Below are 17,612 nucleotides of genomic sequence, written 5' to 3'. Positions count from 1 at the left end.
CCGACTCCATGAGGATGGTATGAGGGCCCGACGTCCACAGACGGGGGTTGTGCTCAAAGCCCAACACTGTGCAGGATGCTTGGCATTTGCTAGAGAACACCAGGATTGGCAAATTCGCCACTGGCGCCCTGTGCTCTTCACAGATGAAAGCAGGTTCACACTGAGCACATGTGACAGACGTGACAGAGTCTGGAGATGCAGTGGAGAGCGATCTGCTGCCTGCAACATCCTTCAGCATGACCGGTTTGGCAGTGGGTCAGTAATGGTGTGGGGTGGGGTGGAATATCTTTGGAGGTCCGCACAGCCCTCCATGTGCTCGCCAGAGGTAGCCTGACTGCCATTAGGTACCGAGATGAGATCCTCAGACCCCTTGTGAGACCATATGCTGGTGCGGTTGGCCCTGGGTTCCTCCTAATGCAGGACAATGCTAGACCTCATGTGGCTGGAGTGTGTCAGCAGTGTGTGTGAGTGGGTGGAGTGGCCCGCCCGTTCCCCAGACCTGAATCCAATTGAGCACATCTGGGACATCATGTCTCGCTCCATCCACCAACGCCACGTTGCACCACAGACTGTCCAGGAGTTGGCGGATGCTTCAGTCCAGGTCTGGGAGGAGATCCCTCAGGAGACCATCTGCCACCTCATCAGGAGCATGCCCAGGCGTTGTAGGGAGGTCATACAGGCACGTGGAGGCCACACACAATACTGAGCCTCATTTTGACTTGTTTTAAGGACATTACAGCAAAGTTGGATCAGCCTGTAGTGTGTTTTTCCACTTTAATTTTGTGTATGACTCCAAATCCAGGCCTCCATTGGTTAATAAATTTGATTTCCGTTGATGATTTTTGTGTGATTTTGTTGTCAGCACATTCAACTTTGTACAGAACAAAGTATTCAATGAGAATATTTCATTCATTCAGATCTAGGATGTGTTATTTGAGTGTTCCCTTTATTTTTTTTTGAGCAGTGTATTTTATCGCTACAAAACTATTAGAATATTTAAGCAGAATGAATTACATTATTTTGTATAGCAGTTTTTTTTTCATTAAAAACATATATTTCAATAATGGTGTATGATTGGACAAAATAAAGTTCACCACAATATGTTTTTTTAGTCCATAACTTCAACCTGAATATGGACATTATGCAAACAGAGGGTGAACATGAAAATAAGGTGAAGGCACCAGCTTTTATCACTGACATCCACCGAGATTAATAGCATCTGCATGTTTCAGCTACTCTGTAATACAGCCCTGTCACTCTTAGACTAATATGTTATAATTGGTAGCAAAAGGAATCATACACTGTCAATCTTAACTGCACATCTTAATGAAAAAAATTATTTGGATGAATTTAACTAATAGACTGTATAAATGTTTCAATGTCAATTTATTTTGATTTTTTTTTTTTGCTTTTCTCATAGCTTTTGACAATTACAGACATTCAAACTGGCTCTTTGAGTTGAACTAACTTATTGCAATTTAGTTTATACATCTCAACTTCATAAACGTTTGGTCAAAGCAACCTTCTTGAGTAAAACTAGCAGAATTGCTATCATTTGTTTTACAGTGGAGAGACATTTTTTCTGTATAACAGGATAATACTGTTGAAATCTGGTTGTTAATTTACAGCAGTATTTTACAGTATATGATTTGGATCATTGTTCTAATGGAACATCCAATAACGAATCATTTTTAGTTTCTTGTCAGAGGCAGATTTTGTTTTAAAATGTTCTGGTATTTCATGGAATCCATGATGCTATGTACCCTAACAAGGTTCCTGGGCTCTTCACACTGATATGCAGTCATATGGAAAAAAAATTGAGCACCCCAAATCAGTTTGCATGTTCTCCCCGTGTCTGTGTGGGTTTCCTCCGGATTCTCCGGTTTCCTCCCACAGTCAAAACACATGCAGTCAGACCAATTGGACATGCTAAATTGCCCCTAGGTGTGAGTGACTGTCTGTGTCTGTCTGTCTGCCCTGCGATGGACTGGCGACCTGTCCGGGGTGTATCCTGCCTTCCGCCCGATGACCGCTGGGAAAGGCTCCAGCACCCCCCGCGACCCTGACGGAGAAGCGGCTTAGAAAATGGATGGTGTTCTCTGTACCAGATGTCACTCATGTAGAAAACCAACAAAACGTCATTTGATCAGGGCGCCCAAACCTTTGCATATGAGTTTATGCTCCCATATATTATGTATATATTTAAGGAGGTGCTGAAGGAAATGCTCTACTCATTTTGTTAACTAACTGTATCCTTCTCTTCCTCTTTGTAGGATTGGACTAATAAAAGTCTCCAAACTTCATAGACTTATCTGAGCTGCAAGCAAAAAGAGAAAAGAAACATATTTAAAAGAAAAAAAATAATGTTAGAAACTGATAGCAAAATGTGAAATTAATATTTTCACACATACATTTTTATATGTATTTTAATAACATTTGATGAATATTATTGATAAAGTATATTTGCAACTGCCATATTCAGACACACCTCTTTTTCTGAGTCACTCTTTAATGTGCTGTTTTTGTAAGTCAGATTCAATAGAATAATGTTAACTTCACACATCTCTGAATCTCACGTGGAAGATATGCAGGACAGGTTGAGTCATTTAGAGGCCATTCACATTTTATCTCTTCATTTCAGCAACAGCATTTAGTGGATGCAAACTGCCAGCCTGTTGTTTTAAAGCAGAGGACCATGAATCTACAAAGCTTCCTGTTTATGTTTCTTTATTCATGTGTAACCTTAACAGAGAGAGAGAGAGAGAGAGAGAGAGAGAGAGAGAGGGGAGGAAGTTGAGCGTGACAGGGAAGATAAGAGTGTGTGTGGGCGTGTGGGGTATGTGTGGGAAAGTTAAATTTATGAGCTGTACAATTCCAAGGAAAAGGCCTTACCAAAACTGTTACCAATATGTAAAGCCTTAATGATTTGCTAGATTCTGTATTTTTTATGCTTATTCAGACTTCCAGACTTTCTACCATATTTAATTTAGATATGTTTTATTTTGACTTTGGACATTTGGAAGGCTGCTATACTGTAGCTCTAAAAGCCACATCAGCCAATTGGAAATCTATCATTTGCTAAGTCACTTTAAAATGTATACTGTCTCTATGTCTTGTGTATATTGTCTCTATATTTTGAATATATATATGTGTGTGTCCTCTCCATGGATCACCACCTTATCGTGGTGGAGAGGTTTGTGTGCTTGAAGGACCCTAGGAGCTATGTTGTCTGGAGCAAAAGCTCCTGGTAGGGTCTCCCATGGCAAACTGGTCCTAGGTGACAGGCCAGACAAAGTGTGATCCATAACCACCCCTATGAGGACAACAAAGCAGGACTCGTGTACCCTGCCCGGATCAGGGTTACCGGGGCCCCACCCTGGAGCCAGGCCTGGGGGAGGGGCTCGCCAGCGAGCGTCTGGTGGCCGGGCATTCACTCATGGTGCCCGACCGGGCCCAGCCCGAAGGAGCTACATGAGTCCCCCCTCCCATCGACCCACCACCGATGGGAGGGGCAGTAGTAGGGGTGCGGTGCATTGTGGATCGGGCAGTGTCCGAAGGCGTGGGCCTTGGCGTTCTGATCCTCGGTTGCTGAAACTGGCTTTTGGAACTTGGAACGTTACCTCACTGGCGGGGAAGGAGCCTGAGTTGGTGCGCGAGGTCGAGAGATACCGGCTAGATATAGTCGGGCTCACCTCAACACACAGCTTGGGCTCTGGGTCCAATCTCCTTGAGAGGGGCTGGACTTTTTTCTTTTCTGGAGTTGCCCATGGTGAGAGGCGGCGGGCAGGTGTGGGCTTTCTCATAGCCCCTCGACTCGGCGCCTGTATGTTGGGGTTTTCCCCGGTGGACGAGAGGGTAGCTTCCCTACGCCTTCGGGTTGGGGAACGGGTCCTGACTGTTGTCTGTGCTTATGCACCGAACAGCAGTTCAGAATACCCAGCCTTCATAGAGTCCTTGGAAGGGGTGCTTGAAAGTGCTCCTCCTGGAGACTCGATTGTCCTACTGGGGGACTTCAACGCTCACGTGGGCAACGACAGTAAGACCTGGAGGGGTGTGATTGGGAGGAATGGCCTCTCTGATCTGAACCCGAGTGGTGTTCAGTTTTTGGACTTCTGTGCAAACCACAGTTTGTCCATAACGAACACCATGTTTGAACACAAGGATGTCCATAAGTGCACATGGCACCAGGACACCCTAGGCCGCAGTTCAATGATTGACTTTGTAGTCGTGTCAGCGGACTTGCGGCCATGTGTACTGGACACTCGGGTAAAGAGAGGAGCTGAGCTGTCAACTGATCACCACCTGGTGGTGAGTTGGATCAGGTGGTGGGGGAAGATGCCAGTCAGACCAGGCAAACCCAAACGTATAGTGAGGGTTTGCTGGGAACGTCTGGCAGAAGAACCTGTCAGATTGATCTTCAACTCACACCTCCGTCAGAACTTTGACCAGATATCGGGGGAGGTGGGGGACATTGACTCAGAATGGGCCATGTTCCGTTCCTCCATTGTTGAAGCGGCTGACTGTAGCTGTGGTCGCAAGGTAGTTGGTGCCTGTCGGGGCGGTAATCCTCGAACCCGGTGGTGGACACCCCAGGTGAGAGATGCCGTCAAGCTGAAGAAGGAGTCCTACCAGACATGGTTGGCCTGTAGGACACCAGAGGCAGCTGGCAGGTATCGAGAGGCCAAGCGATCTGCGGCTTCAGTCGTTGCCAAGGCAAAAACCCGGGTGTGGGAAGAGTTCGGTGAGGCCTTGGAAAGTGACTTTAAGTCGGCTCCGAAAAGATTCTGGCAAACCGTCAGGCGACTCAGAAGGGGAAAGCAGTGTGCCACTAGCACTGTATATAGTGGAGATGGTGTGCTGCTGACTTCGACTGAAGACGTCATTGGGCGGTGGAAGGAATACTTTGAGGACCTTCTCAATCCCACCAACATGTTCTCCAGTGAGGAGGCAGAGTCTGGGGACACGGGAATAGGCTTGTCCATTACTGAGGCCGAAGTCGCTAAGGTAGTTAAAAAGCTCCTTGGCGGCAGGGCTGCAGGGGTGGATGAGATCCGTCCCGAGTTCCTCAAGGCTCTGGATGTTGTGGGGCTGTCTTGGCTGACACGCCTTTTCAACATTGCATGGACATCGGGGGTGGTGCCACTTGATTGGCAGACTGGGGTGGTGGTGCCTCTTTTTAAAAAAGGGGGACCGGAGGGTGTGTTCCAACTACAGGGGAATCACACTCCTCAGCCTCCCTGGTAAGGTCTATGCAAGGGTACTGGAGAAGAGAGTCCGGCTTATAGTCGAACCTCGGATTCAGGAGGAGCAGTGCGGGTTCCGCCCTGGTCGTGGAACACTGGACCAACTCTTTACCCTCTCCAGGATTCTCGAGGGTTCATGGGAGTTTGCCCAACCAGTCCACATGTGCTTTGTGGATTTGGAGAAGGCATTCGACTGTGTTCCCCGGGGTATTCTGTGGGAGGTGCTTCGGGAGTATGGGGTACATGGCTCTTTGCTACGAGCCATTCAGGCCCTGTACAAACAAAGCAGGAGCTTGGTTCGCATGGCCGGCAGTAAGTCAGACTTTTTCCCAGTGAGAGTTGGACTCCGTCAGGGCTGCCCTTTGTCACCGATTCTATTCATAATTTTTATGGATAGAATTTCTAGGCGCAGTCAGGGGATGGAGGGTGTCCGGTTTGGTGACCTCAGGGTCACATCGCTGCTGTTTGCAGATGATGTGGTCCTATTGGGGACATCAGGCCGTGAACTTCAGCTTTCACTGGATCGGTTTGCAGCCGAGTGTGAAGCGGCCGGGATGAGGATCAGTACCTCCAAATCCGAGGCCATGGTTCTCACGCGGGAAAGGGTGGAGAGCCCTCTCTGGGTCGGGGATGAGCTCTTGCCTCAAGTGGAGGAGTTTAAGTATCTTGGGGTCTTGTTCACGAGTGATGGTACAAGGGAGCGGGAGATTGACAGGCGGATTGGTGCTGGGTCAGCAGTGATGCGGGCTCTTTACCGGTCTGTTGTGGTAAAGAAAGAGCTGAGCCATAAGGCAAGGCTCTCGATTTACTGGTCGATCTATGTTCCCACCCTCACCTATGGTCATGAGCTTTGGGTAATGACCGAAAGAACGAGATCGCGAATACAAGCGGCTGAAATGAGTTTCCTCCGCAGGGTGGCTGGACTCTCCCTTAGAGATAGGGTGAGAAGTTCGGTCATCCGGGAGGGACTCGGAGTAGAGCCGCTGCTTCTTCACGTCGAGAGGAGCCAGTTGAGGTGGTTCGGGCATCTTGTTAGGATGCCTCCTGGACGCCTCCCTTGGGAGGTGTCACAGGCAAGTCCACCGGGGAGGAGACCCCGGGGAAGACCCAGGACACGCTGGCGTGACTATATCGCCCAGCTGGCCTGGGAGCGCCTCGGAATCCCTCCCAGGGAGCTAGTGGAAGTGGCTGGGGAAAGGGAGGTCTGGGCTTCATTGCTCAGGATGCTGCCCCCGCGACCCGAACCCCGGAGAAGCGGAAGATGATGGATGGATGGATGGATGGATGGATATGTGTGTGTGTGTGTGTGTGTGTGTGTATTTATGTATGTGTGTGTGTGTGTGTATATATATATGTACACATATATATTTTACTTACTTATCTGTAGAGTGATTACCTAAGCCTCACCAGAAGCATTTCAATGCATAAATGGCTTGACATCTTGTGCAATGACAAATAAACAAACTTGAAAACTTGTTTATAGCCAATTTACATTCACTCATCTAGACCGTCTTGGGCTTGACTTATGCCTAAACACTGTGCCTTTGTTGGAAGTCTATAAAAGCTATGCTTCTTGCTCAATCACCAAAGGACAATCTGCTCTGTGAGTATCAGATGTGGACTGCTCCCTTCTGGTGACCATCCACCATCTTTATCTGCAAATAAACTACATTTCCATTAACCCAGGAAATCCACAAACTGTTTAGGTTCACTGATAACTTCCTCTGAATTTTTCATTTAATTTGGGAGGGTGGGGTGGGGGTAGACGAAATTCATTATCACACATCACAAAGCAAAGGTTAATTCAGTTTTGACTCAAACTAAACACAGTTTTAGTCTTTTGTGCCAATGATGCTCTTAAGTGGCCCAAATCTAAATAGCCCTGACAAAAAACCTTTGTCTTAAACAGCAGTTTGTTTTGTTATAGTTATATGAAGATAAAACCTTCAGCAGAATGTATTTGTTACATTATAATAAATCATTCAGTTAACAAGTTAATGTGTTATTAACAGGTTAACCCTGACACCTCTCAATCAGTTTAGTGTAATTAAATAGATTTTTTTTATTGTTTGATTTTTATTGAAAAGGGGAGCATCTACATGCATTTACAGTTTACTCTCACCATAAAGTGTTACTGAAACAGTTAATTATGTTTTTTGTGTGTTCAGTTAACAAATCAGCAGACTTTCAGTGCAGTGGTTAGGACGAGATATGATCTTACCGTAATATGGTCTGTTTTAGCAATTCCCACAAGCTTCCTCTACTGACTGGACTGTGGTCAGTCAGTTTCAAACACAGTCTCATATTAATACTAAAACCATGTTTTCGCAGCTTAATACGCACACCCACACACACACCCATACACACACATATATACACACACACACACACACACACTTTATTTTGATGCTACTAAATTATTAAAATATTTAATAATAATTAATCACATTGTGTGATTGGACAAAATAGGCATCAGAGAAATAGATTTAATATGTCCATAAGTTCTATCTCAACATGTAAATCATGTGAACAGAGGGTGAACATTAAAAAATAAGGTGAAGGCACTTTACAATTTTTATTCCTGACATTCACTGAGATTGATAGCATCTGCATGTTCCAGCTTCTCTGTAACTACAGCCCTCTCTCTCAGACTGATATGTTGATAAGACTGATAAGAACTCTCTCCACTTTGCGGTACCTCGGTACCTAATGACAGTCAGGCTACCTCTGGCGAGCACATGGAGGGCTGTGCGGCCCTCCAAAGATATTCCACCCCACACCATTACTGACCCACTGCCAAACCGGTCATGTTGAAGGATGTTGCAGGCAGCAGATCGCTCTCCACGGCGTCTCCAGACTCTGTCACGTCTGTCAGATGTGCTCAGTGTGAACCTGCTTTCATCTGTGAAGAGCACAGGGCTCCAGTGGCGAATTTGCCAATCCTGGTGTTCTCTAGCAAATGCCAAGCGTCCTGCACGGTGTTGGGCTGTGAGCACAACCCCCATCTGTGGACGTTGGGCCCTCATATCATCCTCATGGAGTCAGTTTCTAATATATATTGGAATATTGGATTTTGCAGTAATCATCTGTAATTTGCAAAGCATACTGCTCTACATTAGAAATACAAAAGTGCAGGGGAGAAAATGCATAAATACTCCTTAGTTTGCAGAGGTATGCAAACTAAAAGGCACATTTGAGTTGATGTAATATAGTGCACTCATTGGGAAATGATTTTAACATTTAAATCCAGTAAATGCTGTGAAACTCCATAGGGACTTTTTGACCTGGGAGGGGTCTAGCACGAGATAAATGACAGCAGACATGTGGGGCCTGCAGCTGACGGACATGTGAACGTCTGAAGTGAAACCACAAACGTGTTTACACATGAGCGGCACGCACACACAAACTGTGCCAAAAGGAAGTGTAGCAAAGTCAGTGTTGTAATGATCACATGATCATCCTTAATATAAGATTTAAAGCTGAGCTCTCTGGCACAAGCATCAATTTTTGAGCCTAAAGTCTTTCTGAACTGCAGCTCATCATCACCAGAGGCTTCACCATGAGATTTCTTCTCCTATTGGCTTTGGTGGCATCCAGCCTTCTCCTCACCAGTGGTAAGTAATATCTTTTCATTTCTAATACAAATGATTTAATAATTTACTAATTAGATACTAAATCACTCACTTGAATCATAACAATCTGTAGTTTGTGCTGTCAAAAAAATACATTACCACAAATTCATTAAATCATTAATGACAATTTTTTAAACATTGTTAGCCCATCTTCTGAGTTAAACCATATAGTTTCGGCTGCTCATGAACTATTTGTTGCTATGATTGACTCTAGCTCTTTCAGTCAAATACACTCTCAACAGTGTCAGTAACATTTAAATATGTTGAAATAAGTATCTTGAAGATGTACTGTTGATACATTACTTACTTTAAGTATATGCATTGTTGATATATTACATGAAGCAGACTTAATGTTTCTTCCACTGAGCAAAACCTACCCTAATCCAGCCATACCCAACTGAACTACTGAAAGTAATAAATACATTCTTACAAAGCTTCTTTTACACGAAAAAGAAATACACGGATTTTCAAACCTTTATTTAGGGTCAAATTTAGGCAATAAATGTGATTAATCACAATTAACTATATAAAGTAATGTGATTAATTGCATCATGGAATTACGACCATTTATGGGCCTAGAGCACCCTACCAAGGGTTCACTTTTAGGACAACTTCACAACAATAGTTGAACGTCCTGAGGAAAAATTGGTTAAGCTTAGTAGGGTAGATTATTGTTGTGATTCTATATATCCACACAACAAACTTATTACAAGTTCTCTTATGTGTACAAATATACAAAAGCATTTAAGAAAAGCATTAATAATGTCACTCCTGGGCTTTAAGTATTTACACTCACCGGCCACTTTATTAGGTACCTGTATTAGGTACCTGTTCAATTGCTTGTTAACACAATTAGCTAATCTGCCAATCACATGGCCACAACTACTGTGCATTTAGGCATGTAGAGGTGGTCAAGACAACTTGCTGAAGTGCAGACCGAGCATCAGAATGGGGAAGAAAGGAGATTTAAGTGACTTTGAATGTGGCATGGTCGTTGGTGCCAGACGGGCTGGTTTGAGTATTTCAGAAACTGCTGATCTACTGGGATTTTCACACACAGCCATCTCTAGGGTTTACAGAGAATGGTCCGAAAAAGAGAAAATATCCAGTGAGCGGTCAGTTGTGTGGACGAAAATGCCTTGCTGATGTGAGAGGTCAGAGGAGAATGGGCAGACTGGTTCAAGATGATAGAAAGGAGACAGTAACTCAAATAACCAACCAAAATCTCTGAGGAATGTTTCCAACTCCGTGTTGAAAGTATGCCATGAAGAATTAAGGCAGTTCTGAAGGGGTTCAACCTTTTACTAGCAAGTGGCCAGTGAGTGTAAATATTTAAAGCCCAGGAGTGACATTATTAATGCTTTTCTTTTCAAGCCACCTGTCAAATGAAATTTCTGATACTATTAGCCAACTGGATGTCAGGGCATGTGCCAAACCTGCATTTTGAAACATCAAATCATTTTTGAATCAACAGAATTGATCCTGACCCTTTTGTCAATGTTTTTGACAACAGATTTGATCTTGCAGATTTATCACTGAACAAGAAATAGTTTTATCCTGGAAACAATGTTTTAATGCTATTTATGGCAATTCTGCATCATTGCCAGTATCAAATATTTTAGGAAAACTAGCCATTATTGTCAATAATCAACCATCTTGGAATTGGGAGAAACAGGATGTCCAAATAAGGCCTGATTAACTGACTTCTGGCTCAGCTTTCTGACGTCATAATAACATTATAAAAATTCGTAATAAGTCATGTGTGCGGTTTGCAGTTCATTTTGAGTTCAGTTGCCTTGACTTTCTTTCTTTGTTACTAATTACACATGAATTACTCAAGAGCTACATTACTGGCAGTTTAGAGGCCTCACACGTTGCTGTTCTAAGGAAATACAAACTTTTTTATATATATGTGGACACTTGTGGCTCTCAGTAATGTTTCCTTCTTATTCTCCAAGCTATGCAACCTCTTGGAAGAGGCTACAACAGTCAGTGCATGTGTTTACAACTGGAGTCCAGGCTCATCCCTCCTCACAGCCTACGGAGCGTAGAGATTTTTCCCAAAGGCCCGCACTGCAAGAACGCAGAGGTTATGTAAGTCTTCATGAAAGATGATATGAAGAATGGGAGCAAGACCCTGAATGAGAAAGGAAAATAAGAAACACATTTTTTGCAGTTATTCCTGTTACATCTCCAAATTTAGCACTGCAGAAGCATAAAAAAACTAAGCTATTTCTTATTATATTGTACCTCTTTGTTGTACTGTTTGGTGGTGGGTGTTTGGATTGTTTTATTTTGGACATTTGGTTATTTACTGATACTTTGAGAAACTTTTATTTGGTACTTAAATGCATTTCATTTGCAACTGATGTTTGAATTTAAGATTTGAGAATGACAAAGAATAAAAAGATGTATTTCAGCAGCAGTGTTTCACCCCCAGAGTCATATACAGTTTTTGGGCCAGGCTAAATGTAGAACTCTTGGGCCAGGCCACCCTTATTCCATGACAAATCACCAGCAAGCTCAGCAAGATGTGACATATCAGTGCAAACTTTTCATAGAGCCAGTATTGACATATTTTGATATATATTGACATATTTGTATTATATATCATTACTTGTGGAAAACTCTCAAACCCAAAACAACCTCATGGCACCCAAAGAGCATTTTTTTATTTACTTCAACAGCTATGCATCAGATGAACAGAACTGTCACAGCGGCCCAATAACATTAAAACTAGTTAACTTGACGTTAAACTGAGTTTACAGATATAATCAAATATCTGATTTAACAAGGCATCATCACAGATTGCCCATTTTATCCAATTATTATATCAATGGCATTAGGTGAACTATAAATCACAAGTTAAGAGAACCATAACAGCAATATGGTGAAACACAGTACAATGAGCTGAAATCCCATAAAAATCTGTCCAAAAACTCAAATCGTATTAGACAAAAAACAGATAGTATTGATGTTGTCATATGAGGACTGTCTCTCCAAAAGAAATGTCAGAACCAGAAATAATGAATTAATTTCCATTTTTTCTTTTCTCAGCGCTAGTTTGGTGAATGGACAGAGGATTTGCCTGAATACTCGGACTACTTGGGTTAAGAAGCTTATTAACTTCATTGAGAAGAAAGAGAATGAGACCAAAAAGCCTAGAGAGTGAGTCTGAAGATGTTGGTGGCTGTAATGAAAACTGACACAGCCCACGAGATGTCTTGTGAAACATAACTGTGCATGGCTTCGCTAAACAGACAAAATCTACACTTTCTCAGGTCAAATTTGTGCAGTTATCTACTTAAAATGTTTAGCCATGGGGCTAAATCAACTGATCATCTTAATACTGTGATTTAATGAAGAGGTTTACAGAAAACTCTTTAAAAACTTACCTTTAAGCACTTTGTAATGCAGTGTTTGTTTTTGTGGCATATATGAGGCAAAGAACATAACAAGTTGAGCTCATTCTGCTTCAGTTTCTTGTAATGAGGTTCAAGAGTGTTGATGGAAAACACTATTGATGCATTTTGATCTAATACTATTTCTATTGTTATATTTTGGATGGGACCATTGTGCTACATGTATAACTGATTGAATATCAGCATTTATGTATCAGGAAAGTTGGCACATTTCTTCTGGCAGTACTATATGTAGCATATATCACTTTATGTAATGTATGTCTGAACACCTACAGTTGATTTATTGTAATATATCTCCTCAATATAGTGCTTAGAGATTCTGCACCATCACATGTGAACCAATAGTCAACCAATACAAATCAGTTAGGGTAGGTTTACACTGTGCAGATATGGAATCAGAACTGAGTTTTATGTGGAGAGCACAACTGAGCCAAAAGTGTAGGTTTTGGCTGCTGGGCTTCATTATGATCTCACTTGGTTCTTATCAGATAAATGTTCTGTCTAAGATCCCAGAGGAAATGCAGAGATGTATAGAGTGTCAAGATTCCTCAGCACTAGGATTTACTGGTGAAGGGCTTCACCCCTCAAACTGCAGGCTTATCACTCAGTTATTAATCTTAAGACACTTAATTTAGTAGCACAACAGCACTGGTCATTTTGCATGAACTTTATCCAGCTGGGATTTAACTCATAAATATCCTCTTATGGATCATTAACCACTGAGCTGCTTGTAACAGATGTATTTTTTTACTTTTTTCTACAGTGTTAAATTACTAGAACTGGATCTCTTTCTCTTATGTAATACTTTTTATTTTTACATCTTTTTTGTACAACAATGAAAACAAATAAAAATTGATTGATTACCTTTCGATGTTTACTGTTCATGCAGAAAAGAAACCTCACATAAGGATGACAGTCAGACTGAAGAATGTAGCTGATCAATAGAACCACAGACTGAGTGAAAGAAAAGCTAAACCATGATGGAGAAAGAGTAAGAGATGGTGTGGAGAGAATAGGAATGCTTCCCTCCTTTATACATGTATGGCAAATTTCCCCGGTTTGGGGAGGAGGTGTCTTACAAAAGATTGCTTTCAATTGATAAAAAAGCATGATCTAATTTGCATATTTGTTCAGTTGCTATGTCTCAAAGGCATGACAATTCTACCACTAACAATACAGACCATCAATCTCAGTGTCCAGATTGGCTCAAAGACCCTGAGCAGGCAATCTCACCAATCTGCACAGCAAGCTAATGCACTGTTTAGTGGTCTAGCCTGTTTTCACACCCAGTTTAAGTGGGGACCTGAACAAATAGTGAGGGGAGATGTGTGGGGGGTCTACCCAGATAAGCGTAGGAATTGCTGTCAAAACAAGAACAACAGTTTAGTTAGCATATTACAATGGCTTGTTAAAAACAGTAATAAAATGGTTGTGTTTAGCAATGTCGTCTGGTACAAATGTTAAGGCCAGGCATAAATAGATATATCACATATCAAATAAGTGCTCATCCCTCTGAGTACTATCACAGTCATATAATATACACAAGCAATATATTCTTTACTTTATATGGTGCAGTGTTACTATTTTTCCTGTATCTTTCAGGAGAGATTTTATTGTTATCATTTATTTATTTATTTATTTATTTATTTATTTATTTATTTATTATTATTATTAGCTAGTGATAGCTAGTTTTCTGTACAAACACTACCATCATAAATAGGCATTGCTGCCCTGACCAGGAGTTCATGTTGCTCAGATGCAGACCTTTTTACTTTACCAAGAGAATTCACCATTGTTTACATTTGCGCTGTGTCAGCACATCTGCACGACAACATAAACAATTGACTGCTAGCACACCCACACAGTGTTTGTATTTCAGCAGGGTTTAATCATGCTGACCTTCAGACTGTTTTTTCATAGATTTTATTGCAATGTGTAATGTGCAACGAGAGGTAATAAAATATTAGACTGAATGTTTATGCCAGGTGTAATTTCCACCATTGACACTAGAGGTCAACCTCATCTGAGTATTGATTTGTTTCCTAGAAACCCTTTAATTTCTCTCACCTGCAGCTCATTAACCTCCCTTTATAAGGACCTACACAAACACTAGCTGTCTGTGAAGTATTGCCAGTTGATCTGTGTGCCAAGTCTTGTTTCACTATGTCAGCTGGATTTTTTGGCAAGAACTTTTTTCTGAACTCTTGGACGGTGCTTTTTGAACTCCCTTTGGTGCCTTTGCTAGTGTTGTGATCTGTTCTGGTTTTTGATATTTTGGACTGTCTCTGATTTTAGGTTTTGTGATTTTGATGCAGCTGTACCACTTTAGCTGTGGAGCTTAAATACTAATATGCTCAGTTTGATAGAGAAAATGAAGATCAGGTGTTGCAGGCCCTTCCCTCCAATGAGACTGCACCCATTCTGAGACCTCACAAAGTCAGACACTGTTTACAGGGCATCAACCCAAGGAAAGCAACCACACCAGATGTTGTGGTGTGTTGTGTTCTTCAAGACTGCACTGATCCGCTTGCAGATGTTTTCACAAATGTCTTTAATGTCTCCTAATCCTCATCATCTATCCTTGCATGCTTCAAAATGTCAATAATACTGTTTAAATAGTAATAGTAATTAAATAATAATAGTGCTTAAATAGCCAGCTGTCAAGATCCTGAACAATTACAGGCCTGTGGTGCACCCCCCACCCCGCTTTATGGAGCATAAAGATACATGTTCAAGAATGGTCTTCATTAATTTCGCCCAACAACTCATTAGCAAATTTTTAAAATGAGACTGGTACTTCATACTTAACACCTCATTGTCTCCATCATTTAATTCAATAACAATGCCACAGTGCTGTGCCTCAGTTTAAATAATGACAAATCTGTGTACAGCAGTGAAGTACAAAAGCTGTATATATATATATATATATATATATATAGTCTGGTATGACTGTATTTAAGTTTCATTGATCAAAAACAAAAAAATTAGAAACAGATTTTTATTTAGTTAAATGGGAATACCGTTGATTTCTCAAACTAATAATTAATTGATTAAGGGAAACAAAATCCGAGTGATTTCATGTAAAAAGCTTTAAAGAAACTTCCCAATTCTTAATTCTTTACAGTGGTAGTGAACTAGGGGTCACAATATCATAACACAAACATGGCCATCAGTTAATCAGTGTTTTCTGAGTTTGACATGTAAAGTTGATAATGGTAAAAAAATAATTAATCTGGAAAAATATGTTTAATTTGGGGACTATTCTGTCTTATAACACTCTGTATGCACCATGAAATATATTTCTGAAAAAAAAAGCATGTTAGACCAAAATCTCATCTCAAAACTATCAAAAATAATGTGTCAGGCATCAGACAGAGTATCTGTAACCTGCAACCTTCTGATATTTAACTTTTAGTGTCATTAAACTCTTCAGACTCTTCAATTCTGATTTGGCCAATTTCTTTAGAACAGAATTTCTCTATCCACTGTGAATGACTGTGTGTACCATTTTATTATACAGATTTTTTTTAAAATCTGAACTGAAGTCTCCAGGATGCAGGATGTTTAAGTCTTTCCCATTTCAAATTCTGCTGTTATGAACTGCTGGACTAATCCAACATGTAATTTTAAATAGGGAATGAAGTTCATCTGTGAAATCATTAAACATCATTTTACTACAGCACTTTTTCTGAGCACAGAATCATAATGTGTGTTTCTGCTGTTCTCATTACAGTCACAGTAAATAATCTATTCAGTCTTTAATACGGGTGAGATGATCAGGGAAGCTGAGTTTTTACCTCCATAATTTTTACAGGGACTGAATAATGGATAGAGTTTCTCAGTGAAAGACTGATCAGTGAAAAAGTAGATATAAGATCTTGATTCCTTATCATAAAAGGAGACCAGACCATCCTCATAATCCACAAACACCCACACCTTCTGGACCTTCTTTCTCAGGGACAGGAGAACTGAGGGACAAGCACAAGTCTTACACTTATTCCCATTCCTCAGAATCACAGTCCAGATTCCATTCTGTGGTTTCAGGTTAATCTTCCCCTTCCTGTTAATGGACTCTAGGGCCACTCCTGATGTCCATGCAGTCTTCTCCCTGACCTGCACTGCATAGTAAAATCTCCCTGAGGAGAATCCCTCCTTTCCCAGGACAATGGCATCTATCAAATCTCTTTGGGTTGTCAGGAAGATGCTATTTTGTGTCTCTGTGTGTCAGTTGTTTTCCACCATCAGACAGGATGAGTTTAGGATGGGCTGTATCAGCATCCAGAGTCACATCCACTGAGAGAAACACATAGTGAGTGATATGAATATATAGATAAGTATGAGTACATTTGGAAAAGGCTTGTAGAAAAATAAAATATATTTTATAAAGAAATATAATCAATTAATATTTTATCGCTGTGACAGTAATAATATTAAAACAATACAATTTAAGATCAAGTAATTAAAAGAGAAGACAACAAACTGCACTGTACCTGCATGCTACTGAATCCTATTTAGTTGTGTTGAGACTAATTACAGCAATAATAATAGTCATTAGATTTGAAAGGGTTGATTTTATTATTCATTATAATTTTTTATAATTATTCATTAGCAGCAGGATTGCATTCAAATGAAAACTCACCATCTTTCACCAAAATTCACCCTTTCAATGATAAAAATGTCACATGAGTTTGCAGATTTAAAGAGTTTTTAAGTTGGGGGGGGGGGGGGGGGGGGTGGGGGGGGGTTGGGAGAGAATTCTGAAGAAATCTTTATTCTCATTTATTCCTCCATACAGTTCTGCAGTTTAACTATAAATCAAACAGAAAAACTTAACCTGGCAGGTTTCAATGCTGAAGTGAGCTAATATTAACTGATCAGGAGCATTCAAACTACCATCATCAAAGTCCAGCACGACCCACCAGCATGAACCCTTATAATCCAGTACAGCCTTTTAGTAGATACAACTACGTGATGGACAGTTAGAGACTTTAGAATGATGATTACTCTCTCATTTGTGATAAGGGGTCTCAAAATAAGATTTATAGCATATTAATCTTTTGACTTTTGCAAGATAAACAATAGACTTAAACAAATAATGTAAATAAGAAGTCTCAGGAGAACAGCTTAGTTTTGAACTGTTCTGCATTTGATCCAGTGTACTGAATCACTCTCCAATGATACATTGGTTCCCCTGTGTTTTAGTCTAAAAGCTTTTAGTCTCAGAGCACAGATTTTAGTCTCAGAGCACTTCATAGTTAAGTATAAATGTTTAAACTCAAACGCATCATGCTGTTATGCAAATTTGTCATCTTTAT

The 17,612-nt window shown here is 41.1% G+C and overlaps 1 protein-coding gene across 1 annotated transcript; it reads left to right on the top strand.

The window, feature by feature from the left end:
- The first annotated feature begins 8,713 nt into the window (after positions 1-8,713).
- Positions 8,714-13,165, top strand: cxcl19 (chemokine (C-X-C motif) ligand 19). Its single transcript, XM_017682455.2, has 3 exons — positions 8,714-8,857; positions 10,834-10,969; positions 11,933-13,165. The coding sequence occupies exons 1-3, from the start codon at positions 8,803-8,805 to the stop codon at positions 12,045-12,047; spliced, it is 306 nt and encodes a 101-aa protein (XP_017537944.1). The 5' UTR covers positions 8,714-8,802; the 3' UTR covers positions 12,048-13,165.
- The last annotated feature ends 4,447 nt before the right edge of the window (positions 13,166-17,612 follow it).

This window comes from Pygocentrus nattereri, chromosome 2 (genome assembly GCF_015220715.1).
Source record: "Pygocentrus nattereri isolate fPygNat1 chromosome 2, fPygNat1.pri, whole genome shotgun sequence".
Classification (NCBI taxonomy): domain Eukaryota; kingdom Metazoa; phylum Chordata; class Actinopteri; order Characiformes; family Serrasalmidae; genus Pygocentrus; species Pygocentrus nattereri.
Note: the sequence above shows the minus strand (reverse complement) of the source record. Positions and strands in the feature narration are given on the sequence as shown.